The sequence below is a fragment of the Nannospalax galili genome, unplaced genomic scaffold, assembly GCF_000622305.1.
Source record: "Nannospalax galili isolate Female #2095 unplaced genomic scaffold, S.galili_v1.0 scaffold104, whole genome shotgun sequence".
Classification (NCBI taxonomy): Eukaryota; Metazoa; Chordata; class Mammalia; order Rodentia; family Spalacidae; genus Nannospalax; species Nannospalax galili.
In genome coordinates, this window is record NW_008353596.1 from 4,150,912 (window position 1) to 4,178,464 (window position 27,553).

The 27,553-nt window shown below is 44.5% G+C and overlaps 1 protein-coding gene across 1 annotated transcript in view; it reads left to right on the plus strand.

Moving 5' to 3' along the window:
• Window positions 1-27,553, plus strand: part of Nsg2 (neuronal vesicle trafficking associated 2) — a 60,698-nt gene that overhangs the window by 30,627 nt on the left and 2,518 nt on the right. Inside the window, exon 4 of the mRNA XM_008850782.3 lies at window positions 25,192-25,302. Within this exon, the coding sequence (XP_008849004.1) occupies window positions 25,192-25,302 (111 nt within the window). The remainder of the gene's footprint in view (window positions 1-25,191; window positions 25,303-27,553) is intronic.

The window sequence follows — 27,553 nt, forward strand, 5'->3', positions numbered from 1 at the left end:
TGCCAACATAATTTTAAACTGATTGGATGTATAAGATGCAGCCCTGGAAGTTTCTTATTGGTAGGTGCTATTCTAAGGGCTGTGGAATGTGCTGACTGTTACCTGTAGGGCCAGGAGTCTCCGTTTTTACCTTATAGGGCAGTTTTTATGCTCATGCTTGCTTAATCTATAGTTTCCTGGAAAGGGGGTGGGGAATAGCAGGTGGGGGTCAGGGCTGCCAGGGTATGTCTAGGCATGTCTAAAGCAGCAGCCAAGCATTTTACAGAAGCTAAAAGAGCAATTAGTGGGGGTCTGGAGGGATTGGGGGTAGTGGGTGAATGAAGAGGGTCTCAGGGTCCTACACTTTTAATTAATGGTTTTATAATCTTACTATCTATTATACATAAACAGTTCTTACTTATTTCTTTAACTTTTCAGAAACTTCTTACCTGCGTTTCTTGCATGCTTTTCCATAAACAATATATTTAGGTTCCAAAACACAGTTGTTACTTTCCATTTGAATTATATAAATTTATAGATGAATTTGAAGGGAAGCAATAGCTTTCAAATTTGAATCTTTCTATCTAAAAACAAGATTTAAGGGCTGGAGAGATGGCTCAGCAGTTAAGAGCACTGACTGCTCTGGCAGAGGTCCCAGGTTTGGTTCCCAGCACCCACATGGCAGCTAACAACCATGCATAACTCCAGTTCCAGGGGATCTGACACTCTCTTCTGACTTCTGTAGGCATTGCATGACACAGTTGCACTTACATACATGCAGGCAATACCATACAGATAAAATAAAAATTTTAAAAACAAGATTTCATTTTACATCAATGGAATTCTACAGCTCTTAGTTGGACTTAAAAGTCATCTATTCAGTTCTTGTCCAATGTATTCTACCTATTTGTTGTTGATATTGCAAAAGGCTCTTTTTTGTTATCATATTTTTAATTTGGTTATTATTTATACTTAATAAAAATTGCTTTGAATTTTGGGGTATGGGTGCTGATGTTGAAATCAGGACCATGCCTGCTGACATTCCCACTGAACTACCAGGACCATGCATGCTGACATTCCCTCTGAACCACATCCCTAAGTCTTGGCTTTTTAAATGTGGGCTCTGTATTTATGCTTATTTGCCACAAGGCAGTTATTATTTTTCATTGTTTCTGGTGATTTGTTAGCAAATTCAGTTCCTTGTATTTCCTGGGTGGAGGAGTACTTCATTTGCATAAGGCCCACGTTGCTTCTCCTCTGATACTGAGTTTTCTTGTGTCATTTCGTCTTCCTAACTCTTAGTGTCCTGACATCATTTTCTTTTCTAATTGCGTTGGTCAATAGTTTCAGATCTGCTGTTTCCAGTTCTCACCACGTGAAATGTAAAGAACCCCCATGCCCTTTCTGCATTGTGGAGATGATCATATGGCTTACCTTCTTTTTAAAAATTAGATTTCTATTATCTATAATTCCATACTTGTGTACAATGTATTGTGATAATATTCACCCCATTTTTCACACTCTTGCTGACCACCTTCTTCTTCCCAACTGCCCCACCCTGTGCTTTCATGTCTTTTTTGTGCAGGTCTTGTGTAGGGTAACCACAGCTGCTGTGTATTTATGATTGCAATAGTCTTGTTATATCTAGAAGACAGCCTTTCATAATACTCCCTGCATCCTCTGACCCTTATAGTCTTTCCATTCTCTCTTCTGTGATGTCCTCTGGGCCTTGGAAGTGGAGCTATAGGTGTCCTGTTTAAGGCTGAGCACTCAATGATCACTTATTCTCAGCACTTGACCAGTTATAAGTCCCTGCATTAATTATGACCCACTACAAAAAGAACTTCTCTGGTCAAGACTGAGAGTAACACTAATCTATAGGTATAAACATAAATATTTAGAAGGCAGTTCGACAGCATGTCCACTTAGTGAAACATCAGTAGTAAGTTCTCACCTAGGGCCTGTGACCTCCCCAGCCATAGACTTTTGACCAGGTTTACAGTACCTTTCAGGTATTCCCTCCTGTAGAACAGGCTTCAAATCTAACCAGAAAGTGCTTGGTTACTCACGAAACAGCCATGCCACTACTGCTTGACAGGTTGGTATCGTAGCATGGAGGATTCACAGTTGGGTAAGGCTGTTAATGACATCTCCTCCAGAAGCCTGCAAGGCACCTTCTGGCACTATAAACACTATGGTTTGTCTCTTTTGACTCAGTGATTAAGTTTTGATAAATACAATTTTACTAGTTGATTTTCAAATGTGAAACCATTCTTACACATCATTTTATGTTCTATTGAGTTCTGTTTGCTAACATAGTATTTTAAAACTTCACTTAAAGAACACTGTGAGAACATATTTTCTTTGTGTATATGTGTGTTATCTTTATCAGATTTGGTATAGTGCTAAGCTGCTTCTGAACATGAGTGCAGGTACCTTTTCCTTTCTTCGTTCCCTGGAAAAATTGAGAGCATAGAAATAATGGGGCTCTGGACTGGAGAGATGGCTCAGGGCTTAAGAGCCAGTTGCTCTTGCAGAAGACCCAGGTTCAATTCCCCACACCCATGTGGCAGGTAACAACTGTCCCTAACTCTAGTTCCAGGGACTCTGATGCTCTCTTCTGACCTCTGCAGGCATTGCACGACATGGTTGTACCCACCTACATGCAGGCAATACTTTTGTAGACATAAAATAAAAATAATTTTAAAAACTAAAAATTTTTTTAAAGAAATAATTTTTTCAGTTCTTTTTTAAACAGAATTAATCCATACAATCATCTGTATTTGTATTGTTGGAAAGGTATGACGGTGTTCAGTAAATATATGAGGAAATGATAAACCGATTCCATTTATATCCACTAACTAGAAAAACTTTGAAAGGTTACATTTTGAAAACGCTGTTGTCATTCCCTTAATTGTAACTCCCTTCGGCAGTTTTTCTCCAAGTGGCCCCATTCAGTCAATACATATTTACAGAGTGGCCACCTGTCCCATGCCTTAGGGTGTCTGGTGTGGGTGAGCCACAGAAGTACAGTACATGGTTCACAATCTAATGCTCCCAGGATGCTGCCAGCCATAGAAGCTTCCATTTGCACGAATTTGATTCTGAAGCAACACCGTTTATCACGGAACATTAGTAGAGCTCTGGGCTCTGTATTCACTGATTATTCTTTAAGGATCTATTAGTCATCCTGGGGTCTAGAAAAATTATCTAACTCCAGGCTGCACATACAGATTGCGCTTCCTCTTTGTATCTGTGTTTCTGACGCAGGTCTAGGCATGGAGCCACATGAGTTTGTGAATTGGGGAAGGCAGCAGGCCTGCCTTGCCTACTAGCTTCTCTTTACCTCCCTGAGCTTTTGTTCCTTGATTTAAAAGACGGAGATACTAACCTTATTTTGTGGGATAAGTAGATAAAGCAACGAAACTCAATTAGCATGAGAAATAATGCTTAGCTTTTTGGCTTGGTGTCTATCCAGTTACCTAACTCAGTCTTGGACTATCAAGTACCACAGACTGGGAACACTTAGTCATAGCTGGACATAAATGTTCCTACCTTCCGAATTTACTCCCTCCACATTAATCTCCATCTAAACTGCCAAAGTACTTTTAAACACTCAAATGGATTCCATGTCAGTGAACTTTGAATGTTAAGACACCTGTTTAGCTTTCTCACATTTCCAATAAGCTGTTTAGTTTTACAAGTTATTTCTTCTGCCTGCCTCCATCTCTCACCCCCATGTATCTCTGCCCTACTTCTGTGTCTTGAGCAGGCTGTGCTCTGCCTGTTCTTTCTCTTCTCCTTCCAGGCTGGCTCGGGAGCAGGCTGTGCTCGCTGCCCACCCCTCCCTCACCCCGCATTTGCAAGCTGGTTCAGGAGAGCCATCTCTGTCACATGGCTGCTCATCTTGCCTTCTAATGGTCCCCCCTCCCAAGAGTCAAGGCCATCTTTATATTACCCCTGCATCCCGTGTGCCAGGCACTGGGTTTATCATGCGTTAGGCACTCAGCCTGTGTCTGTGGTCCAGTGGGCAGTCAGCTCTGAGTTGTATGATAAAGTGTGAATGAAATTTTTGCCATTTCAATCCTCAGAGGAGGCCAGGGAAATTGTTCTTTAAAATAAATGCAAATGAAATCAGGAAAATCAAGTGTATTTCTCAGCTACAGAACATAGAAAAATGTGAATTCCCTAAACAGACCCCAGGGCATGGCATTGTAATTGGGAGTTGGAAGCTCCTTTAATTTTTTGATACCACCAGAATGGTTTGAATCTTTTGAATATTAGTCATTCACATATTCTTAGCTATTCTAAATTATTTTCCTGATTTCTTGATTGACACATAGTATTTGTGCATTGTTATGAAGTTCAATCTGATGTTTTGATTTGTGATCCTTTCAGATAATAGCCTATCCATCATCTTTAACTTTTTATCATTTATTTATGATCAGTTCATTAAAAATCTCTTGTAGTTCTTTGGAGGTCTACAGTGCATTATTGGAAATGATATTCTACCCTCCTATGTAATAGAACTCTAGAGCTTGTTCCTCTCCTGTCTGTAACATTGCAGTTGTTGGCCAACCTCCCCCTCTTCTACTTTCCCTCTGGTGACCATGGTTCCAGTTGCAGCTTCTATATGATGAACAGTTTCTAAACCCACATAGGAGTCATATCAGGGAGATGTGTCTTTCTGTGCCTAACATTTCTCTTAATAGACTGCCCTCCATGTCCATTCATGTCATTACAAAGAACAGGATTTTATTTTTTATGACTGAATCATATTCCATTGTACATATTTTATTTATTCTTTTGTGGCTAGACACCTAGACCAATTCCACAATCTGGCTAATGTGAACAGCCCAGTAAGAGGCACATTAAAAGTGCAGTGTGTTTTTTGCAGAATGATTTTATTCTTTTGGGTACATCCTTATCTCATTTTAGCAGTGTTTACTGCTTTCCTGCATGGCTGTACTAGTTCTGTACATCATCTTCAGGCTTTATTATTTTTTTTGACTTTTTAGAATAGCCATTCAAATGGGTGAGGTGGTTTCTGATTGAGCTTTTGATTTGCATTCCCCTGATGGTTAATGATGGTGAGCATTTTAATACTTCTGGTGACCATTTGTCACTTTTATTTATAATTTTTCTTTGTTATATTTTGTTTATTTTTATTTTTTGTGTATGAGTGTTTGTCACTTTTATTTATAATTTTTCTTTGTTATATTTTGTTTATTTTTATTTTTTGTGTATGAGTGTTTTGCCTGCATGTATGTAAGTACTCCACTTGTGTGCAGTGCCCTTGAAAGCCAGAAGAGGGCATCAAAGCCCCTGGAATCAGAGTTACAGGTGGTTGTTAGCCACTATGTGGGTCTTAGGAACCAAATCTGGGTCCTCTACAAGAGTAGCCACTACTCTTAAACACTGAGCCATCTCTCTAGCCCCTGCCCCTTTTATTTTAAAGAGTATTTCCAGAGGAGCTTAGAAATCAAACCATTCAGCTATTCACAGTGAAATTCGGGAGGAAGTGCACTTGAAAGACTTTGAGCCTTCCTGTGCAACTCCTGTCTTCTTTTTTTGGCAATACCAATGATTTTACAGTTAAACACCCACACTTCAAGATGACTGTTTCAGTAAGTGTGGGGGTGGGAATCAGAAGTATACTGAATATTGATGGAACATTTTCTGGGCAGTAGGCACGATGTTTGCTGCCTTGTCATCTCTGTTGACCTTCACAAGTACCTTACAATGGGGACATTGTTGGACTCACTCTATTTGAACGACAGAACAGAACAGAGAGAATGTGACTTGTCCAAGGCAGTAAACAAATTAAATAGAAGCCATTGTATGTCATCTGAGCAGTCAGTTTGGTTTTCTTTTCTTCAGTCTATGAACATTGTTTCAAAGATTATTTCTTCCTTTGATCAGGCTTCTAAAAAACACAGAGCCAATTTATTTCCCACTCATTTCAAATATAAGCATTCTTATCTTCCATGCCTCTGATTTACTTCATTACTATAACAATATTCAACACAAATATAGGCCAAGTAACCTTTGTCCGCAATGTTTGGAGCCAGAAGTGTCTCAGGTTTCAGACTTTGAATATTTGTATATACATAATCAGATATCTTGGGGATGGGAACCAAGTCTCAGTCTGAAATCCATTAATATTCATATATATGAATATATAATGTACATATATTACATACAGAGCCTGGAGGTAACTTGATACAATTTTCTAAGTCTGCATTTTAGCCATAGCCTGTCATATGAGGTCAGTGAGAAGTTTTCCACTTGTATCATCTCAGTGCTCGGAATGTTTTAGATTTTGGAGCATTGTGGATTTAAAATTTTTCAGATTAGTGATGCTCAACCTATAATAATTGTATAAGCACAATGCAGAAACCATGTAAGGTGCCTGGGTCAGAATGTGGGACAAGGTGATCACTCAATGAATATTAGCAGCTACTAGCCCATGAAGGCCCTAAGTTTCTTTACATCATTCCGGAACAAGATGAGGCATGATAAGAAGAGAGAAACTAGTCAGCTGGCATTTACCTACTTAACACAGTTACTGAGCACCCACTGCAGCCAGGCCCTGGCCAGATGAAGAGGCTACAGAATGAATCCTCCAGGCCCTGGCCCTCAAAGAGCAGTGTAGTCAAAACCTGGCTCGGCTTTCTCAGCCTGGAGCAGCTAGGGGTCCGCATTTCTTTTCAGGCCTTATTTTCTGTGTCCAAGAAGAGAGTCCCTGACCTAAGCCTCACTTCCTTCACTTTACTCACAACATTTCAAAGACAGCTTTGTACAAAGGCCAAGCCACAGGTACCTGGCTCTGTGCCACGGCAATTCCCCCTCATCCAGCCAGGGCTTCTGAGTTCACAGTTGAACAGATGCACAAATCAGAGATCTGAAACTGTAGCCTCTGCAGAGAGCTCAGTGAGGGAAGAGCATCTCCTTAGGTCTTGGGCCCTTGTCTTAATGTCTCTGTGGCCTCACATGTTGGCTGTGCAAACTTGGGTCTACTAGATAATTCACGATGGCTCTTGAATTATTTGCAGCCAGGGAAAGTGCGTGAAGCACACGGGTCTCATTCTTGCCCCAATAAAGGCATAAAAAAAGATGATTAAGGCTATGACGCACCAGGTCTTCTTAATGAAACAAAGTCAATTGTTCAGTTATTTTTAGTGGCAGATTGTCAAGTAGTTGGCTATGCTGGTGACTGCTTGAAAGATATATTTAAATACTAGTGACAGTAACAGTACCCAACATTGTGGGGGCATTATGTCCAACATCTTTGAAAATCCCCCACCCCATCTACCTGGTAGGTAGGTGACATTACTAATTGCTATTTTTTTTATTTGATTAACCTGATTTAATCTTTTACAATGTTTACAGACTGGACCGTTGTACATATGAACTCACAGTGGTTGTAAGAGCATGCACAAGACAAGCAATTGCTGTTTTGTACATAAGGAATCTGAGACTCAGACAGGTGGTATCATTTACTTAAGGTTACAGTCACTAAATGGTGGAGTATACATTGAATCCTATATTGGTCTGATGCCGAATCCTACTCTTCCCTCCCTACCATTATTCCCTTTCAAACAGCTGCATCCTAGATCCTGATAGGTAGAACAGAATGGCCACACCACCTGTGCCCTGGACACTTCATAGATTTTCATTTTCTTAATAATAATTTGAAATCATCATGAGGCAGCAGTAAATAAACTTCATGGCTTTGCTACTCAAAGCCTTTGCCCTGAATGAAGGGGCAGACTATTAGCTACAACCTTACCTATAGAAACAGCCAGGCCAGGGCTGGAGAGATGGCTCAACAGTTAAGAGCACTGGCTGCTCTTTCAGAGGACCTGGACTCTAATCCCATCAACCACATGGTGGCTAACAACCGTCCATAACTCCAGTTCCAGGGGATCTGACGCCCTCTTCTGAACTCCAAGGGCATTGTATGACATGGGTGCACTTACATACATGCAGGCAATATACTCCTACACATAAAAATAAAAACAATAAATAAAATATTTTTTAAAAGAAATATCCAGGCTCTATGACTTGTCTGCTGAGATGGGTGTTAAAAGTAATGACCCTGGTAAGACCACTGAGGTTTGCTTGTCTTGACCAGTTTTCCAAAATGAAGGTGATAGCATGAATGTCCCAGAGTTCAACAGCCAACGAGGGTAGGGGATGGGTGGAGCAAGAGCTAGCCTGGCTTCTGGGCTTCTAGGGGGCCCTGGCCTCAGTTTATAAAGGAGAGGATGATAGGGGCTGTAAGATGGTTCAGTGGTTAAGAGCACTTGTTCACTCCATTTCCAGGGGTCCAGTGCCCCGTTCTGGCTTCCATGGGCATGCATGTAGTGCACATACTTACTCTGAGGTGCACAGATATACATATTAAATAACTAACTAACTAAATAAATAATAAATAAATAAATAGTAAATCTTTTAAAAAGGGGGGGGATGCTGAAACTTTCATCTAGCAGTTGTTGGTATGGACATAAAGGGAGGCATATAAAAGTCCAGTGCTTGGCTTGTGGTAAATGCTCAGTAAGTGCCAGGTCCTTATCCCCTCCCGCAAAGCCCTTCACCTTGCTAAGTAATATGTCTTTATTTATTTGGAGATGCTTTTGGAATGTGTGCTCCAGACCTCTTTCCATCCTGCCTCACACCATGATTGACTACAGGTGTCCATAGTGCCACTAGGGAGCTAGCACTACATTTAGTTTTAGACCAGTCACACTGCCTTCCTCACCCCAGACCTTGACCAAAACAGACTGGAGGTGATTCCTGGCTGTCTGACCTCTGACTATCCACTTTTGGAATCCTATTTCTTATAAACTAGGTGTGGCAAAGCTGGACTTCATAGGCTTGTTGGAGGCTGTGGTGAATGATGGGAAGCATCGTCTCAGTCTGCTTGCCCCGCTCTGAACACTGCTAGAAGCTCACGATGTGTGTCTTTTCTTGAAAACGCATAAGGTCCACCACAGGAACTCATTCCTGTCCTCCACTGGCCCCTTTGGATGGGACTGGTCCCTTCCCCACCAAGGTCCCATAGTCTCCAACATGTCCACGACTTTCCACCTGGCTCTTTTCACTTATTTCTGTTGTTGTGCGCTCTGTGCTCATCCAGAGCAGATGACCAGGGACAGCCGTCCCTTTCCTCTTGACAGACTATTTAGACATAAGAAAACATGTTTAGAATTAGTTTACATTTGCTCTCTTTTGTCATCTTACGAGGATACCATCTTATGAATGAAGGCCTCAGCTTCTCTCTCCAGTGAGAGGCTCCCTGTCACAGGCCTTAATAGCCCAAGTTAAATTACGGTCTGAATTTCTAAAATGAAAAATGCTTTAGAAAGCTGGAGATAGAGCTTCTATATAAGCAGGGCCTCAGCCCCCACTTCTTCTTTGCAATCAACATCCAGTAGCACATTAAATGAGAAATGGGTGATTGCTTTGGAATGTCCCAATTTAAATAGTGCTTTTTCTCTTTCAAGGATTCCACAAATATTAATGCATTCCTGGTCCTGTGCCTCAGGGCCACATTCCCCTGCCCATGGGGAATTTTCCCCCTCTGAGTTCGGAAAGAGATTCTTGAATTATTGCTCATAAAAAGTTTGAGGCCACAGATGTTTCATTTCCTTCCAAAAGGCAATTTGCTTAGCAGGATTCACTGGCGCCCTGGGGAATGGTCTTCTTTAATAGGTTTTGGGGGTTTCTGTGGGAAACTGGCCAAACATTATGATAACAGTCTTTCAATTGGGGATGGAGAAAGCCTTTGTGTCCCTGACAGTCACGGGTAGCAGCCAGCCCATGGCATGGGGCTTTCTGGTCACACCTGAATTCACATCTCATCCGCCCTATTCTTTATCTGAGTTTCCTTAGGCAAATGACTGAAATCATCTGCATTATACCTTTTTCATTTATGAAACAAAGATCTTACCTAATAGGACAGACTTGAAAATTGTCATTAAGAAATGATGTTAAAACAGATATTTCATGCTTAATAAGTTATAATGTTCCTCTTAAGCCTCTCTAGTGAAATTTTGACTGCAGAAGTACAGTCCACAGGCAAAGCCGACTGCCTATTTAGGACCCGGACCAAGTGCGGAATGGAACAGACTGATGGGCCCTCCACTGGATGCTCATTTCACACCTGTCTGACATTTTAGGGTTGTCATTTCTAGCCAGGATGGTATCTTTGCAGAAATCATTGTGATGTATTTGCTTAGATGCTGCTTACTGAGCATGTACCATTTCTCACAGAAGCCAGGCAGGTGATCTTTCTAATCTCATCTCACATTTCGATGCTTGTGTGAGTGCTGGGTACCACTCTAACTCCCATTTCATGGGTGGGGAAGCAGACTTCACAGAGGAACAAAACCTCCTCACATCTTGCCAATGACAGCAGGGGCAGCTGCGAGCAGCTAAGGTGTCTGCTCTTCAGAGGCCACGTGAGTTTCAGAGCAGCTCTGGCCAGTAGCAGTGACTGTCTTCAGCCTTGTCCCAGTAGTTCACTAATCCAGAAGGAAATGATTGCTCTGACTAGGCCAGGCAAGACCAACAGAAACATCAGAGGAGCTCTGATTATCTTGGTAGGTCACAAATCCAATGAATCCAAAATCAAATGAGTCACTAAATGGAGATAATCTTCTAGGCATGAAAAATAATCATCCCAGACATGGGACTCATGCAACATGGAACTTGTGGACAGGAAAAGGGAGGCAGATGTTAAGTCTAAGGCAGCCATTCCTCCAGATCCTTGGACTCTGGCTCCTGCTCTGTGCCAGGTCCAGTGCTCAGCATCCTACATGGGCACTAAATTTCCTCCCTGCACCAGTGCTTTGCAGTTCCCAGATGAGAATCTAGAACCATAGAAATGGAGTAAGAGAGCCAGGAAGCAAGAGAGTTGGAATATATGTGTGCTGGTTCTATTTCAATGCCAATACTCCATTGCCACCCTGCCTTCCTATCCTTATCAGGACAGACAGACTGATGGAAAGATGCTCTACCTGAGGCCCCAGGGAAAGAAGCACACTGACCCAAGAACACATGGACTCTGAGGGGAAACTCAGTTTCTAGGTTTTATTTAAAGATGAAATTGGTGTACACTTTGACTGGACAAGGAAGATGTGGATCAGCCTCTCTCCACCTGCATCATCAGATGGGTGATGATTGACAGAGGGGTTTGACACCATATCATAGATCCTAGAAGAGATCTGCTCTATTCACATGGCAAACAGTGGGTAACGGTAAAGGCAGAGTTTCGTGGCATGAAGTTCAGAAAAGAGTCCTGAGTGAATCCCCAAATTCTCAGTCTTTTGTCCCCACTTCACTCCAGCAAAGGCTCTTATATTACAATTGCAAACAGACTATATTAGTTTATTTATTATTGCTCTAACAACATGCCTGAAGCTGGATACCTTATAAAGAAAAAAGGTGCATTTGGCTTACAGCGTTGGAGGCTAAAAGTCCAAACTACATGGCATTGCTATGGCAAGAATCCCTTCAACATGTCACATCATCGTGTGTGGCATCATGGCAAGTATATGTGGGAGAGGGAGAGATCATATGGGAAAACTGGAATCCAGACAGCAGGAGGGGCTGGCCTTGATCTTTTATCATAACCCATTACTGCAAACTAGCCATGGTCCCATGAGAACTATCTGAATTTCTCCCAAAGACAGTGGTTCCAGATGACTAACCACCTCCCTAGGCTCCATCTCTTAAAGATTCTGCCACCTCCCAGCATCGCCACACCAGGGACCAAGCCACCAACACATGGACTCAAACCATTTCCAGATGTCAACGATAACCTAAAGGACACTTACCATCCACAAAGGACAAAACTTGAGAAACACAGGAGAAAATGTGTCTATTCCCAGTTTCTAGTATCAGGCTCGCTGAGTGACTGCCTAGGTCAGGATGCCACAGGGGAAGAGGGAATGGGAGGCAAGGCTTCTTCACGTAGAAATAACCAGATGACCCTCACCCTGACCCATGATGCAGGAAGAAAAGGAAGAGATGTCAATGGGGCCTGGGCTCAGGGAAGCAGAGAGGGAAAGATGGAGGTCTGGAACCTGGTTCCTGTCTCTAAGGCACAGGGGCCCTGGTAAAGCCTAGCTCATTGTCTGTAGGGTTCTGGAACGTAAGACACATAGTGCTTAGAAGACAGAACTGAGAACTGTGTGAGAGGTTGCCAAGACCACAGCCAGGCTCAGGAATGTACCAGGAGGACTCAGAGGACTCAGTATGAGCCATGTGTCTGGCTATGGTTTATTACAGCGAAGGGCCCAATGCAAAGTCATCACAAGGGAAAGGAACACATGGCCAAGTCCAGCCAGCCCTGAGCTCTCAAAGTCCTCCTGGTGGGGCCACCTGGGCTGTGCTTCATCCCCCTATGATTTTACAATATTTATTTAGCTTGATGCTCGTTGGAGACTCAGTGCCCAGGGTTTATGTTGGAATCTGGTCACAGAGTCACCCTCTGCTGAACATGGACCCATCTTCTAGAATGCCGGAAGGGAGGCAGATGTACAGCACAAAACATACTATGTGTGAACTGGCGCACAGAGGGCCCTCCATCAGTTCTGGGACTGTGGGGAGAACTCCCAGCATGAAAGTTCCCAGAAGCCAAGCCAGGGGCAAGCTTGCCTACAGTCCTTTCCAAAAGGTGCAGGGGTAGTCTCAGGCTTACTACAGGAACTCTTTTCTATAAAGACTGCCTCCAAGGCCCTCCCAGGGGTCTAACTGTGGGCTTGCGTGTAAGAAAGGAGGTTTGGGGAGGTAGATTCAGTAAGGATTCACAAAGTTAGCGATTCAGTAGAGGGAGAGAAATGTGGTTCCCCCATACCCCTGACTCCACCAAATGGCTGACTTGTGTTTCCAGGAGGTCCTGCTATAGATGCTGGATTGCTATGTGGGCAGGCATGGTTTCTCACCCCCGCAGGGCTTATAGGAACATTGGATTAGCCTTACTGGTTTAGGAACCTTCACTGATTTACTTAATGGCATTGAGTTCTGTTCATTGGAATTGGGAAAAGATAGTTTGTGATTTTTCCAAATTAGTTTCACTGACCTGATTTTTTTTTTTTTTTTTGAGTCAACTTTTTTGCCAAGAAAGGAGCTTGAGGAATGAAAACAGCTAAATAAAACAAGGCATTTGGGCTGCAGGGATTGTCTCCATGGAGATAAGAAAACAAGCTTTTCTAGACCAGCAGGTTGGCTGGATGCAGGGAGACAGTTGTATACTTCTGACCATAGGTGGGATCTGCTTTGATGGTCTTCAGGGCAGAGGAAAATGCCTAGCCCCACTCTGACCCCTCTTCGTGAGACTGGCTAAAACAAACTGATGTTAGTTCTTCAGAGATCTGTGCCCTGTGGTCCAGGCCTGGCCAAGAGTGGGACAGGAGTCATCACTCTTGAGTTCCTGATCTTGGGACACTCAGTCTGGTGGCACAGGCCTCACAGGTCAAGAAGCCACGACCCCTCAGCATGATGTGTAACCATAGCCAGGGCCCAGGGCTGTGGGAGCCCCCAGAGAGGCTCACTCAAGGGAAAGATCTGGGGAGACTTCCTGATGTGTGTGTGCTCAGGAGACAGACACAGGGGAGGAAGGGAAGGCACACCAATAACAGAAAGCCTAGAATTTTCAGGAACTAGGGTGTGGTGTGTGTGTGTGTGTGTGTGTGTGTGTGTGTGTGTGTGTGTGCGCATGTGCGTGCGCGCCATGTGTTGTATGTGTGTCTCTCGGGGAGGGTTTCTCAGGACAGCAGCAGTTGATAATGTAGACTAGTCAGTACTGCTTAAGCACCATACACTCAAAGTATCCACAAGGGTCCTGGAGCCAACCTTTACCAACACTGAAGAACAGTCAGTTCCTTGTCCTCTTTAGATGCCAGGAAAAAAAAAGAATGGGACTGTATTGAGCTAATGACAGCTCTTGGTAACTTGCTTCTAAGCCACCAGGATTTGTATGGATAGGCTGATTTCTGGGGGCAAGGCAGAACCAAGGATCTCAGAACCCACATGAGCTCAGGAGTCTGCATCTGATCCTCTTCTCCAGATCGTTCTGATGTTCAGAAAGGCTGCAGGCCCTGAGGTAAGAAGTGAGAGGAGGTTTCTTTTGACATTTCCACATAGTGTTTAAAAAGGTCATTTAGGAAGAGCTCTCAGTAGCCAAAGAAAGAATGAATCATGCAGGGGAGGCCGGAGAGGAGAGGCTTCACATCCAAAACACCTTATGCCTTTCTGCCCCATGGACATGAAGTGAATCCTTTAAATGCCCCTCATACCCTGAAGAAGCTCAGAGACAGAGAGACCGGCCCAGCCCTTGAGAAGCTATTAGTCAACTGGGGAACGCAGAGTCCATATGATGGTGGCAGGGTCACCTCCCAAGCCCTGGTGTTACACCAGCCACATACAGGCCTGGTGGGTCACAGGCACAGCAGTCAAACGTCCCTGGAGCTGAGTTTCTTCCTTCTACGTCACAAGGATCTTCCTCTTTCTCTGTCCTGTGTTAGTTGTACCACAACCCTTGGTGTAGATTAGTATAATGATTTAGAACCATTATAGGTAGCGAAGTCAAGAGCCCAGAGTTAGCATATAAGGTTGTTCTCCATGACCCACCCCCAGAAAACTAGAGGGACCATGCGTCAAATTGAATGGGAAAAAAAAAAAAAACAGGATGTTGTGGGTAGGATACATGTGACTAGGAAACAGAAGCAAGTGTATAATGTGGATAAGTATAATTGAGCATGCTGGTGGAATTATAACCAAGGTGTTTCTATGATAAAGGGACACTATACTTTTTAATTTTTATATTTATTCTTTGCAGTACTGAAGATCAAAACTAGGACCTTATACATGCTGGATAAGCATTCTATAACTGGGCTATATCCCCAACCCTTACAAAAAACATTTTTTGGTCTTTTTGAGACAGGGTTTCCTTGTAGCCCCAGCTGTCCTGGAACTCACTATGTAGACCAGACTGGCCTTGAACTTACAGAGATCCGCCTGCCTCTGCCTCCCGAGTGCTGAGATTAAAGGCGTTTAACAAAAACTAGTGTAGTTTTGGGTTTGTAGACAGACTAATGTTTGGTTGGTCATCTGGACTTCTGAGCTACATAGATCTGAATTCCAGTCTCTACTCTGCCCATCAAAATATGTAGTCATTCCATCTGCCTCTGACAAATCTGTAAAATGGACACATCCATAATGCCTGCCCACAGAACTGCAATGACACAGGTACTAAGGTTGTTTCTGTGAGACTCTGAACATCTACCCTGAGCCAGGCCACCTGAGGGCTTTGATATGTCATTGTGAGGACACCCCTATGCCACTCCCACTCGAGAAGTTAACTGAGGGTCCCAAAGGCAGGAGACCTACCCAGGTGCATATAGCTCAGGGCTTCCAGATGGTCTAGCTTCAAAGGCTCTATTCTCTGCACTGCTTGACACTTAGGGAGAAAGCCAAGAAAGTCAGGATTCCATTTAGCTTGGATTTACAGAGGCTCTGGCCCCCTCTCCTGTTCCACTAGAGTGTATTGTTGGAATCTTTGGGGGAGGTGGCCCAAGAATAAGGTGGCAGGTGGCAAGACAGTGTCTCTGCAGGTTCCAGCTGCCACATACAGAGGAGGCACATCTGTGAGGCAGCTCTGTTTTTAATGTGCCTGCAAAATTTAATTTCCCCAATGTGAGTGGTTCAATTGCTTGGGGGCTTCCAGGATTTGCCCTCTTCATAAGAAAGGACCATTTGCTGGGCACAGTGGTGCCGAGAGGCTGCAGGGCCTGAATGTTAATGAGGCTTCTGCTTCCCCAGGAGCAAGGGTCCCAGATCAGCAACTTGGTTTGGCAGACAGAAGATGGTTTTTGTCCTCCTCCATCCTCTTTCTAATGTCTGCAGGGACGTGTGCTCTTAGAATAAACCTGCAGTTTGCCTTGCAGGTAGAATCATACTTTATTGCCCTCCTGTGAGCAAGCACAGCGCAAATAGGACTTATTAGCAGAGCTTGTTGATGGCTCTCAGGGAGAGGCCACAGACAGATGCTCTGGGGCACTGGTCAGACTTTGCTCCCTCAGTAAACAAGTTCTAGCCTTCATTGTGCCTCAGTTTCCAGCTCTGACAGTGGGGACCATGGCTGAGCCTATTGGGCCAGCATGAGGTTTAAGAGAGAGACTATATGGGGGTGAAGAGATGGCTCAGTGGTTGAGACCACTGGCTGTTCTTGCAGAGGACCAAGGTTCGGTTCCAGCATCCACACAGTGGCTAACAACCATCTGTAGCCCCAGTTCCAGGAGATCTGATGCCCTCTTCCAACCTCCTCATGCACTGCATGCATGTGGTGCACATACATTCATGCAGGCAAAATACTTGTACACAGAAAATAAAAGTAATAGAAAAGGGAGAGTACACAAATGCCACTTGCCATAGCACGCCAGGAATTTAGAGGCATCCTCTCAAGTCTTCACATCAATCTCCTCTCCATTGTGCCAGGTCCCAAGCTGTAGAGACCACCAAGGTCCTCTCTCTCTCTCTCTCTCTCTCTCTCTCTCTCTCTCTCTCTCTCTGTCTCTCTCACATACACACACACACACACACACACACACACACACACAGAGTGCACACTTGTCAGGGAGCTGGTGTTAAGTGCTGGAAGGATGTTTAAAGAGAAGTGCAGGTACATACAGGCAAGGGCAGGCTTTTAAGAGAAGGTGAAATGTGATATGAACTTCTGGAACCCCTGATAAGGATCTTGGCAGGCAGGTGATGTGGAGGAACGGAGGAGCTTAGCTTTGTAGCACACATGCTAACTGTATGGAGGATACCATGCTAGTTCCCTGCAACTGCCATGACAAATGACCATAACCTCTATGCCATATGTAATGCAACAGAATTTTTCTCTCTCATACTTACAGAGGCCAGAAGCTCAAAACCAGGGTGTGGATGGGGCCATACTCCCTGTGAAGTCTCGGGGAAGGGTCTTTCCTGACTTTTCCAGCTCCTGTGACTCCAGGTGGTCTTGGATTGTGAATGCATCACTCCACCTCTACCTCCATCTCCATACTCCCTCTACTTCCCCTGTGTGACTATCTTTATCTGAGTCTCCAATAATGTCTCCTAGGCTTTAAGGCCCACCTGTGTGGTCCAGAGTGACTTTATCTCAAGATCCACAAAGCCCAGTTTCCTAAATAAGATACCATTTATGAACTGGAGGTTACAGTGTGGGCATACATTTTGGAAGCCAGTCCCCCCCGACCTGCCCCAGGAATTCACCTGCACCACACCATCTGCTTGCCACCCCCCCCCTTTCTTTTACAGAACAGGAAGCTCTTTACAGGGATCAAAGCTGGAGTGAGTCTACAGGCAGGAATCTCTCCAGAGTGCTTAGCACTGCCTGCCCAGTGTGGAGAATTGTCGGTGGTGCAGAGCTTCTCAGCCAGTGTGTAGTGGATGAGCATGTACTCAGTCCACACTAAGGAGAGAGCAGACTAGCTGCCAGGTGGCACATTGCAGAGTTAGGCTTCTTAGTGTATAGCTTAATGAACAGTGTGTCCTCAGGAAAAGCATGCAGCCTCTCTGTGCTTTAGTCTCTAAAAGATGAGGCTGCAATGGTGTCTACCTCACAGGACTGTCAGAGAGCAGCAGCTGATGCTTAGTCTGTGCAGAGTGAGTGGAAGTGTTAATCTACACCACCTCCCAAGAGGAGCAGCAGACAGATGAGGTTGATTCCGAGGTAGTGAAGGGTCTCAGAGAGCCTGATGGACAGGGAGAAGCCGAATGTTGCCTGAGGACTCGGGAGAAGATGGGGACAAGAGGCCATCCTTGATCTGGGGGCATCCAGGATAGGCAGAGAACTTGGTGATCCTCGAGGTAGGAACTGGAGACCAGGCAGCAAATGGGAGACTGGGGTTGTGGCGGGGCCTTGCTTGGGGGCCTTGTCCGCTGTGCTGAGACTGCAGAGCTGAGGAAGGGTTTCTTCTGCCAGGAAGCAGAAAGGTCTCAGGCAGGAGACTGGGGAGCAGTTAGGAGGCTGGGTGTGGTGGCGGGTCTGGAGGGGGCTCACGACACTGCCAGAGGGGCAGAGAAATGTGTGTGCTGTCAGAGACAGAGCTGCTGGGGCTGCTGCCTGGGTGGGCTGGAGAAAGCATCCACTAACTTTTAGCATCTAGTTTAGCTGTTGCTACTGCCAGGGCCACTCTGTCTACTGCTGAGACTGCATGGCAGTGTCGGCTCTGGAAAGCAGTCACCAGCCTCAGCACAGCTTTTGCAGAATTGCCGACCCCACCATGCAGTTTAAATCTAGTCTCTTTCTCTGACCTCAAACACTCACAGGGAAGTCCTGGGTCCCTGCTGCAGATACTAAGGCAGATTCAAATTCTTTCTAAGGTGAAAAGGCTTTTTTTTAAAAGACAGGGTCTCACTATGCAACCCAGGCTGCATGTGTGTATATGCTTGTGTCTGTCTGTATGTATGTCTTTGTGTGTATGTGTATATCTCTGTGTCTGTATATGTGTATATCTATGCATGTGTGTCTCTGTGTGTATGTATGTTTGTGTATATGTAAGTGTATGTGTATCTGTGTATGTGTGTATATGTGTGTCTATGTATATGTGTGTATTTATATGTGTATAAGTAACTCACTATGTGTGCCTGTAACTCACTGTCCTCCTGCCTCTGCCCAGTACATGAAGGGGTTTTCATATGAGCCCACACATAAGTGGAACCAAGAAAATAAGATGAGAAATAATAGAAGGCAAAGTGAGGTCTGCCTTTGTTCCACCTGAGTGCAGTGTGGTTTGGACCATGTGTGCTCGCTTGTGTTTAGTTGTGGGAGCATGCGTGCATGTGTGTGTGTGTGTGTGTGTGTGTGTGTGTGTGTGTAAGGCATGTATGTGTGTCTGAGGATAGTGTGTGTTATATATGCACGTGTGTATATTCAAGTGTGTTATGTGTATATACGTGTGTATGTATGTGTTTAGGTATATGCATGTAGGTATGTGGCTGTGAGAGTATAGGTATGTATGTGTATGATTTGTGGAAATGTATGTGTGTATATGTATGGCTATGGTATGTGTGTTTGCCTGTGGAAGTATACATACATGTGTATGTATGTACACATGCCTATGGGAGTGAATTTGTGTGTGTGTGTATGGCTGTGGGAGTTATGTATATGAATGTGTGTGTGTATAATGTAGGCATCTGTGTGTGTCTGTGTGTGTCTGTGTATGCATGTCTGTGTGTATGTGTCTACATATGTATATGTGTCTCTGTGTATATATGTATATGTGCATCTCTGTGTATGTCTCTGTGTGTATTTATTTGTGTGCATCTCTGTATGTATCTGTGTATGAATTTGAGTGTCTGTGTGTCTACTGTCTATTTGTGTGTGTGTATGTGTATGTATACATATGTCTGTGTGTCTATGTATGTGTGCGTGCATCTCTGTATGTGTGCACCTCGGGGGGGATTTATACGCGTCTATGTGTGTCTGTGTGTATCTCGGTGTACATATATGTGTCTCTGTGTGTGTATGTGTGTATACTAATGTGTGTTCTAAGTGTAATTCTACATTACAGTTCAGGAGCTGTTCCTACCCGCCCTGTGTGTGGCTCATGTGCTTCAGAGGAGCTCAAAGAGTCTCAGTAATAGGTCAAAAGAGGGTTAGGCACTTGAAGCTTGGTAGAAGACAGAGGGACCATCCTCTGTGCTTATGAGGAAGGAAACACTGGTGTTCTAGATTGAACCATGGCCTGCTGAATCTCAGGAAGGGCAGAGGACGGCTAGAGGAGTGTGTGGGAAGCAGGGAGAGATGGTACAGGCCAGAGAGTGGCTGGAGTGGAGGGGAGGGAGCTTCTGCTGACAGCATCAGAGATTGATGCTTTTTCTGGGCTGAGGATGACATGGGTTTCTCATGCTCTGGTCTCTGCTGCTCCCTCCCACCCCACCTCAGCAGTGCCTCCTTCAGCCCTTTCCTCACAAGGCTGCTCCTTTCAAGCCCTCTGGGACCCCAAGTTCTTCTCCTTTGCAGAATCTCTGGACAGTCTGGAATGTTCTGCCCAGAGCCACACTGTGCCTGGCTCTTTGCTCCTTCCCTGACTGCCCCATCCCTACCCTTCATACAGTCTGTTCCACATCCTGCTCTGTGATGTGCTGGGTTGTTATTTGGTCAGCTGCTCATCTGACACCTGACTGTGCACTGCGCACTCCTGGTGGCCCTGCCTGTCTTGTGGCATTTGGCTCAGAGGTGACCTTGAAATTAGTGCATGCTTAGGAAGTCAGGGGGTGAGAAAGGAGCCAGAAGTTGGGTACAGAGGGTTTTGGCAGGTGGTGGATCTTGTCTTTTTGGTATCCTCAAATTGCCGTTCATTGCGGGTCCCAGGTGTTGAATTCTAGGAGCGAAGCCAGAGGCTTCAGAACATCTTCAGGCCCTGCAACCTGTAAACCAAGTCCATAAATACTGCTGTGGAGTTGGGTTCTCAAGATCAGAGTGCTTTGGTGGGTGGAGTGTGGGTGCTTCTCTCTTGCAGGCTGAGACTCACCCTTCCACTGGGGAGGTCTTCTTAGCTTCAGGGATCATGTGCAAGGAATCTCTGATTTCTACAAGTCTGCCAGGAAGAGAGGGGCTGGCTCAGGGAAGCCAGGTCTGTCTCTACCTGTAGAAAAATCTCACTGTAGAGCCCAGTCTGAAATTTCCAGCTTGCTGACCCTCTCCCCAGCTTCAATGACCAAGGCAGACTTGGCCTCCTCAACTCCTCAGCTCATTCTACCCTGTTGTCCAGGCTGGCTGGGCATTTGGAGTATTCCCTAAGGCATCAGCCTTCCACCTGGTCTCCATCCCTCCAGCCCCACCCATGTACACACCTCCACGGCCACCTTTCCAAAGCCCGATTTTGGTCCTGCAACTTCCCTGCTTAAAACCTTCAATGGCTCACTGCCACCCTTGAGTTAAGACTCTATGTCCAGTCTGTTCTTCCCCCCACCTCTCCCTCATTTACCTCTTCTGAGTCAAACCTATCAGGCTTCCAGAACAGCCCATGTTCTTTCTAGCTACCCCCTGACAGACAGACATTCTTCAGCCCAGAGCCTTCCGGCTTCCTGTCCTGGTGTGCTCTGCGGGTTACCTGTGCTATCACATCCCCAATTCCAGGTTAGGTCCAGAGCCCCTGTGCTGATAGCCTTGATCACAAAACAGCCTTCTGTGCTGCAAGTTCCATGCCCATCTGTCCATCCATCCCTCCCAGACTCTGCACCTGGCTTGCAGCTTCTTAGCCTCCCTAAACTGTTAAGGACTGACTGGCCTGAGTTGCAGAAGCAATAAAAATTCAGGAAAGGAAGAAAGATTCTTCTGCAGTCAAAATGACCTCCATTTGCCTAGATTCCAGATTATGGATCATGTGACACAAGCTAGCTTGGTGGGCAAAATCTCATGCAGGGGCAGACTGCACCCTGTCTTCGACTCAGCACTAGATCTTTGGTGGTAGCATTCATAGAGACCAGGGACTTCCAGACATCCCAAGGCTTGGACTTCACCCCAGAAAATTCTGATGTCATTGACTAGGGGCAGAAGGTCAGGATTGTTTAAATGTCCAGGTGATAATAAAACGTACAACCAGCTTGAGATCCCAGATCCAAAGAGTATACAGACATCAGTCTTTTCCACAGGTGTATTTTACAGTCCACTGGAAGGTTTAAAACTCTGCCCACATCCTGGGTCCACTTGCCCCTTGTCCATTAAATTAGAATCCATAGAAACAGGGAACCTAGATATCAGCATTCAAAAGGTCCCTGAAGATGTTCCTGCTTTGAAGTGGGGTTTGAAACTACAGTTCCTAAAGAGGGCTTCTTTCCATCATCCCTCTTTCTTCTCTCTCCTTTTCCTAGTGGCATTTGCTGAAAACCCCTCTGTTCACACAGTCATCTCTGGTACCCCGTTCCTCTCAGGGAAGGTTGGGGATGGAAGAACTCCACGCTGTCCAATGAACCTGTCCTTGGATGGACATGTGGCACTCTTCTTTAACCCGCTAGTAGCAGGGATCTGGGGGTTTGCACCCTGAATGGATGCTTCAGGGTCCGTGCTTGTGTTTAGACATTTTCCCCTGCTCCCAAATTTGTCAAAAGACTGTTCAGTCAGGGGCTGTGTTCACATGTCACTGGAATGGAAGATTTTCCCAGGGCACCCTAGACCTACCTGGGGCTGCTGGTGGTGGCAAGGTGGGCCAGTGCTCTGCTCCCTCCTTTGCAGACATGAGGTCTGTAACCATGTCATTGACACAAATGTGGCTGTGACTATGGCTGTCTCCTGCTTTGGTGGGCAGCTCCCTTGGCTTGGCCTAAGGGAATGCTAGCAGCATTCTAAGCCTCTTTGATGGAGTCACCACTTACAGAAATGGCTCCCACCCCTGAGGCAGGGTGCTGCCTCAGCTCTGACATTTAAAACTTCCTGTAAAATTCACGCACTGTAAAATTAATGTCTTTAAAATGAACTATTCGTTCGGTGGCATTTAGAACATTCACAGTGCTGTGCAACCACTTGTAGTTCTGAAACATTTTCATCACTCAAAAGGAAACTGGTACCCATTAGGTCCCCATCATTCCCTACCCTCAGCCCCAGGAAACTAGTGTTTTCTATTTCTATAATTTAACCTATTCTGGGTATTTCATCTTATGTGGCTTTTTTTAGCTGGCTTCTTTTATTTGTTATAATCCTTTTGAGGTCTATATACATCTATAACACTTATTTCATCCCCTCTTATGACTGAATGATATCCCATTATACAGATACACACCATCATCTATCAAGATCCATGGGGGACTGGATGCAGTCCCCCTGTGAATACTAAAGTCCTCAGATGTGTAACCCCCTTATGTTTGTGTGTGATCTATGTACTTCTTTTGTATATTAAATCACCCACAGACTTCCTATAATACTTTGTACAATGCAAATGCTGCATAAATAGTTGTTAATTAGTCTTGTCTAGGGAACATTGACCAAAAAATGTCCATAATATGTTCAGTAAAGACAAAAGTTACCTTTCCCAATATTTTCATTTCCAGTTGATTGAATCCATGAATGTGGAATCTTCAAATAAGGAGGGCGAATTGTACAACTTCTGGTTATCCATTCATAAGTTGTTGGGCAAACATTTGAACTACTTCTGTCTCTTGGCTATTGGACAATCCGGAATTTTTTGGTTTCTTTACAGCTAAAGCCCAAACACTTCCTGACTAGTTGTTCTGGAGTCCTAGCATTGATATACAATGGTCCTGGGTGACCCCCTTTCCTATGTATCAAGTGCCAACTTCAGGGGTCAAAAGGGGCAGCATCTCAAACTCCAGGTTCAGCCTCAATGGACTTCTGCACTTCACCTCCATGTCCTGCCTAATAATTAACCTGGGTCTGATCTCTGTCTCATCTCTTCTTACAATGTGATCCCTCAATCCCTGCTTGGAAGGCTTCAACAGAGGACTTGAATAATGGAGGGGGTGGACAGGCCAGCACACTGCTTTAAATGGACCTTCACGCATATATGCATGGAATCTCTTATGGACTGTGTTCATCCAGGGGATTCAGCCAGGCCCCCTCCTATAGCTACTTTCTTTTTCTTTTCAAATTCCTCCCATCTGACATTCAAAGTGGCCACCAGGCAACTCCAGTCATTTGGGGCATCACAGACTCTCGTCTTTTTCTGTCGTTAGGAACATGCCTTGGGGTAAGAAGATACCATGGGGATTCTATCCCCCCAAAATGATTTAATTTTTCTCCTGTATCAAAAGGAACTTTCTCTTCATGAGAGTGATTCTGCTGAATTTCTAGGTCAACTGACCCAATGGGCTATCAGCTTTTTAAAAATAATACACAAATTCTGCCAATGGTCCCAGGTGTCCTAGTATCGTAGGAGGTCATTTTTCCCTTTTGTATATAAGTGGTGAGATGGACACAACATAAACCTGGAAGGGCCTCTGAAATTAGTCATTAATCCTCTCTAAAAAGTACTGATGTTGCCTTAATTTGGTATTGCATTTAAAAAAAACTTGCTTGTACATAATGGCTAAGAGTTGAGCTTTTACTCTGAGCAGATTTGTGATGATTTCATTCTTCACAGCAGAAAGAGGACATGACTTAATTTAAAATATCCAAGGCTTGTGGCTCAGTGTGGTGGCACATGCCTTTAATCCCAGCACTCAGGAAGCAGAGGCAGGTAGATCTCTGTGAGATCAAGGCCAAGCTGGTTTACATAGTGAGTTCCAGGCCAGCTGGGGCTACAAGGAGACCCTGTCTCAAAACAAGACAAAAATTTTTTTTCAAGGCTTTTCTAGTTGTGTGTCAAATGTACTACAGGAAGCTGCCAGTTTTAAGTTTTCTTTTTTTTTTTTTAAGTTTTATTTTACGTGTACAAGTGTATTGCTTGCATGCGAGTGCACCCATGTCGTGCAATGCCATGGAGGTCAGAAGAGGGCTTTGGATTCCCCTGGAACTGGAATTAAGGACAGTTCATAGTGGCCATGTGGGTGCTGGGAACCGAACCCAGGTCCTCTGCAAGAGCAGTCAGTGCTCTTAACCGCTGAGCCATCTCTCCAACCCCAGAAACTGCCAATTTTAAAGGCTGTGTCAGAACTGCAGGTGAGAGTAACATGGCTACCGACAGGCTGGACGAAACAGCCAGATTATGGATAAGTTTAAAGGCAAAGATGGATGGCATCAAGGTTTTGGCCTGGTGACTACCGTGGTGGAGCTGGTATTTCCTGCAGTAGGAAGAAGGCAGCTGTAGGGTTGGAGAGGGAGGGCAGTGGGTTCGAGGTGAGTATCAGGGGTCCAAGGAGAGGCAAAGTGAGCAACTGTTGTCTGAGACTAGAATTTAGTGGTGATGATGGGCTGTGCCTTTGAAGAAAGGCAGGAAGGTGGTTTGATGATCACCCCCACCCTGCCATTCCACTGCTATTAACAGGAAGAGTAAGAGAGAAAATCACATGTGGGGTCAAGAAAGAGCTTTGTAGTTTTTCCTAGAAGGGAGAAGCTGAGGCTCATAGAATACAAGTTTTTTCAGGGTCACACAAAATTTTAGTTAGTGCCAAAGCTGAGATCTAGCAGGTTCATTGGGTCCCTGGCCCCTAACCTTTTCCAGCACATACTGCCTCAACTGCACACACAGACTGAACACAGATGAGCTGAGCCTCCTGACTCGATTTTATGTTTCTCAGGTCACCATTCTTGTCAGCCTGGCCCTTGCTTTCCTCGCCTGCATCGTGTTCCTGGTGGTTTACAAAGCCTTCACCTATGACCACAGCTGCCCAGAGGGATTTGTGTATAAGGTAAGGAATTTGGGGCAGGTGGAGGGCCCTAGGTTACTGCCAACAATTGGAGGGATTATCAATGTCTTCTGCTCCCTGATGATCATATTTTGGGTATGGTTAACACCCTCCCCCAACTCCCGGACTGTTTTAAATACAACTTGTACCTGCAGGAGCATTTTCAAGTTTTCCTGAAGGACTGTCTCAGGTAGCACTAGAGCTCCTATCCCGAGGTCAGGAGGTGGGCTAGCTTGGACTTTAGCAGGGAAGGAAGCGCACTGACCTTTAATACTGACTTTTCCATCTTTGGAAACCTCTGCTTTGTGTGGCTCTTCCTGGCTAGGTGGTGGATTTCTTCGTGGTACTCCTAAAAATGATGAAGAAGAAGATTCTTGTGAGGCTTCCTGCCCAGCCTGTGGCTAGACACCTGATTCTTGGGTTCCTTTCCTCCTGACCATTGCTTTAGCTGCTCTTCTTCCTTCAAAGGCCTGGGTGGCCTGCATTACCCAGGTCTTCTTGCTCCCCTGGGCATTCCTGTTCCTGCTTGCAAAATGGGGGCTCACAGTACCTTCCCAAACAAACAGGTTAACAAAAAAACCCTGTTGAATAGTGGGCTCTCAGTGTATATTAGCGTCAATAAAGTAGGAATCTGTTTTAAATCTGAAATAGGTGATGGTCTTAATATTTATGATCATCATTTGCTGAGTTTTTTTTATTATATGCCAGGCTATTTGATGGAAATGTTATTTCAAGAAAACCACATTATTCTGAAAATGGGTTTTATTGTTCCTCGTTTACATAAGAGATAATAGAGTTAAGAGCATTTAGTTAAGAGGATTTCCCAAGACATCACCACTATGAAGATGTTCCAAAGTGGGAGGATCAAATGGGGAATGTTCCAAATGAAAACAAGTGTCCTTTGGTTCCTCTCCATCACTTGGTAGAGCTACACTCTTAATGAATAAAAGCTGAGGTTCTGCAAGAATGGAAACAGCAAGCATTGGGGACAGCTGAATAGGATGCTTTGTCTACACAATGGGATTCCATAGAATTGTGACAGCAAGGGAAGGCTACCTGGCATGCAACATAGACTTCCCTCCATTTATTGGTACAAAGCTTCTACTTGGGCATGAAAAAGGGGCAGTGTCTTAGTTACTTTCTATTGTAATAAAAACACTGATCAAAACCAACTTGGGGAGGGAAGGGTTTATTTGGCTTACATCTCCTGGGTCACAGTTCATCATGAGGGAGCCCAAGGTAGGAACTCAGGGCAGGAACCTGGAGGCAGGAGCTGGAGCACAGGCCATGGAGAAACACTGCTTACTGGCTTGCTCCCCTGGTCTGTGTTCAACCTGTTTTCTTAAGCACCCCAGGACCACCTTCCCAGGGGTGGCACCACCCACAGTGGACTGGGCCTCCCACGTCACTCAACAATCAAGAAAATGCCCCACAGACATGGCCACAAGCCAGTTCAATGGAGGCAATTCCCCCAATTGAGATTGACACTACCCAGGTGTGTCAAGCTGACAACTGAAGCTATCCAGCGCAGGGAAGTAAAGTGAATTTGCTTATTATTCACAGAAAGAAATTCTAAAAGAATAAAAATTTAAAATACCAAATATGAATCCTCAGAGGGAAGGAAGGGAGCAGAAGTAGCAGCAACGCTTGTCTAGAATCATCTTGTTATGTGTTTATCTTAAAATATACAAATTGTTGTCTTATTTGACAAATAAGAAAAATTCTAGAAATTAAATAAAAAGAACATAGTGCTATATTGAGTTGAGAACATAAACTCAACATAAAAAACACGTTTTTCAAATAACTGCAGGATACAGTATATAGACTGTGGAATCTTAGTGGAAGATACACATGCTTCTCCACTTACAGTAGGGCTTTGACATGATAAACTCATTGTAAGTTGAAAATACCTTTGATGCAGCTAACCTGTCAAACATCAGTGCTTAGCTTAACATAGCTTGGCTCAGAACCTCATACCGGCCTACAGATGGGAAATCATCTAAGAAAAAGAGGCTACTTTATAATATTGAGTATCCTGTGCAATTTATTGAATACTGTACTGGGTTGAAAAAAAGTATTGCATGGGTATGCCGTTGGCACCATCATGAAGTTGAAAACTCCCAAGTCTTTTATAAACAAAGAACTGTCTATATTCTTAGGACACTGGTAAATAGCAACATTCGTTCAGTATAACCTTCACTCAGAGTGGTAATATTGGTGTTAGTCATCAGTATGTGTGTGTGTGTGTTATATA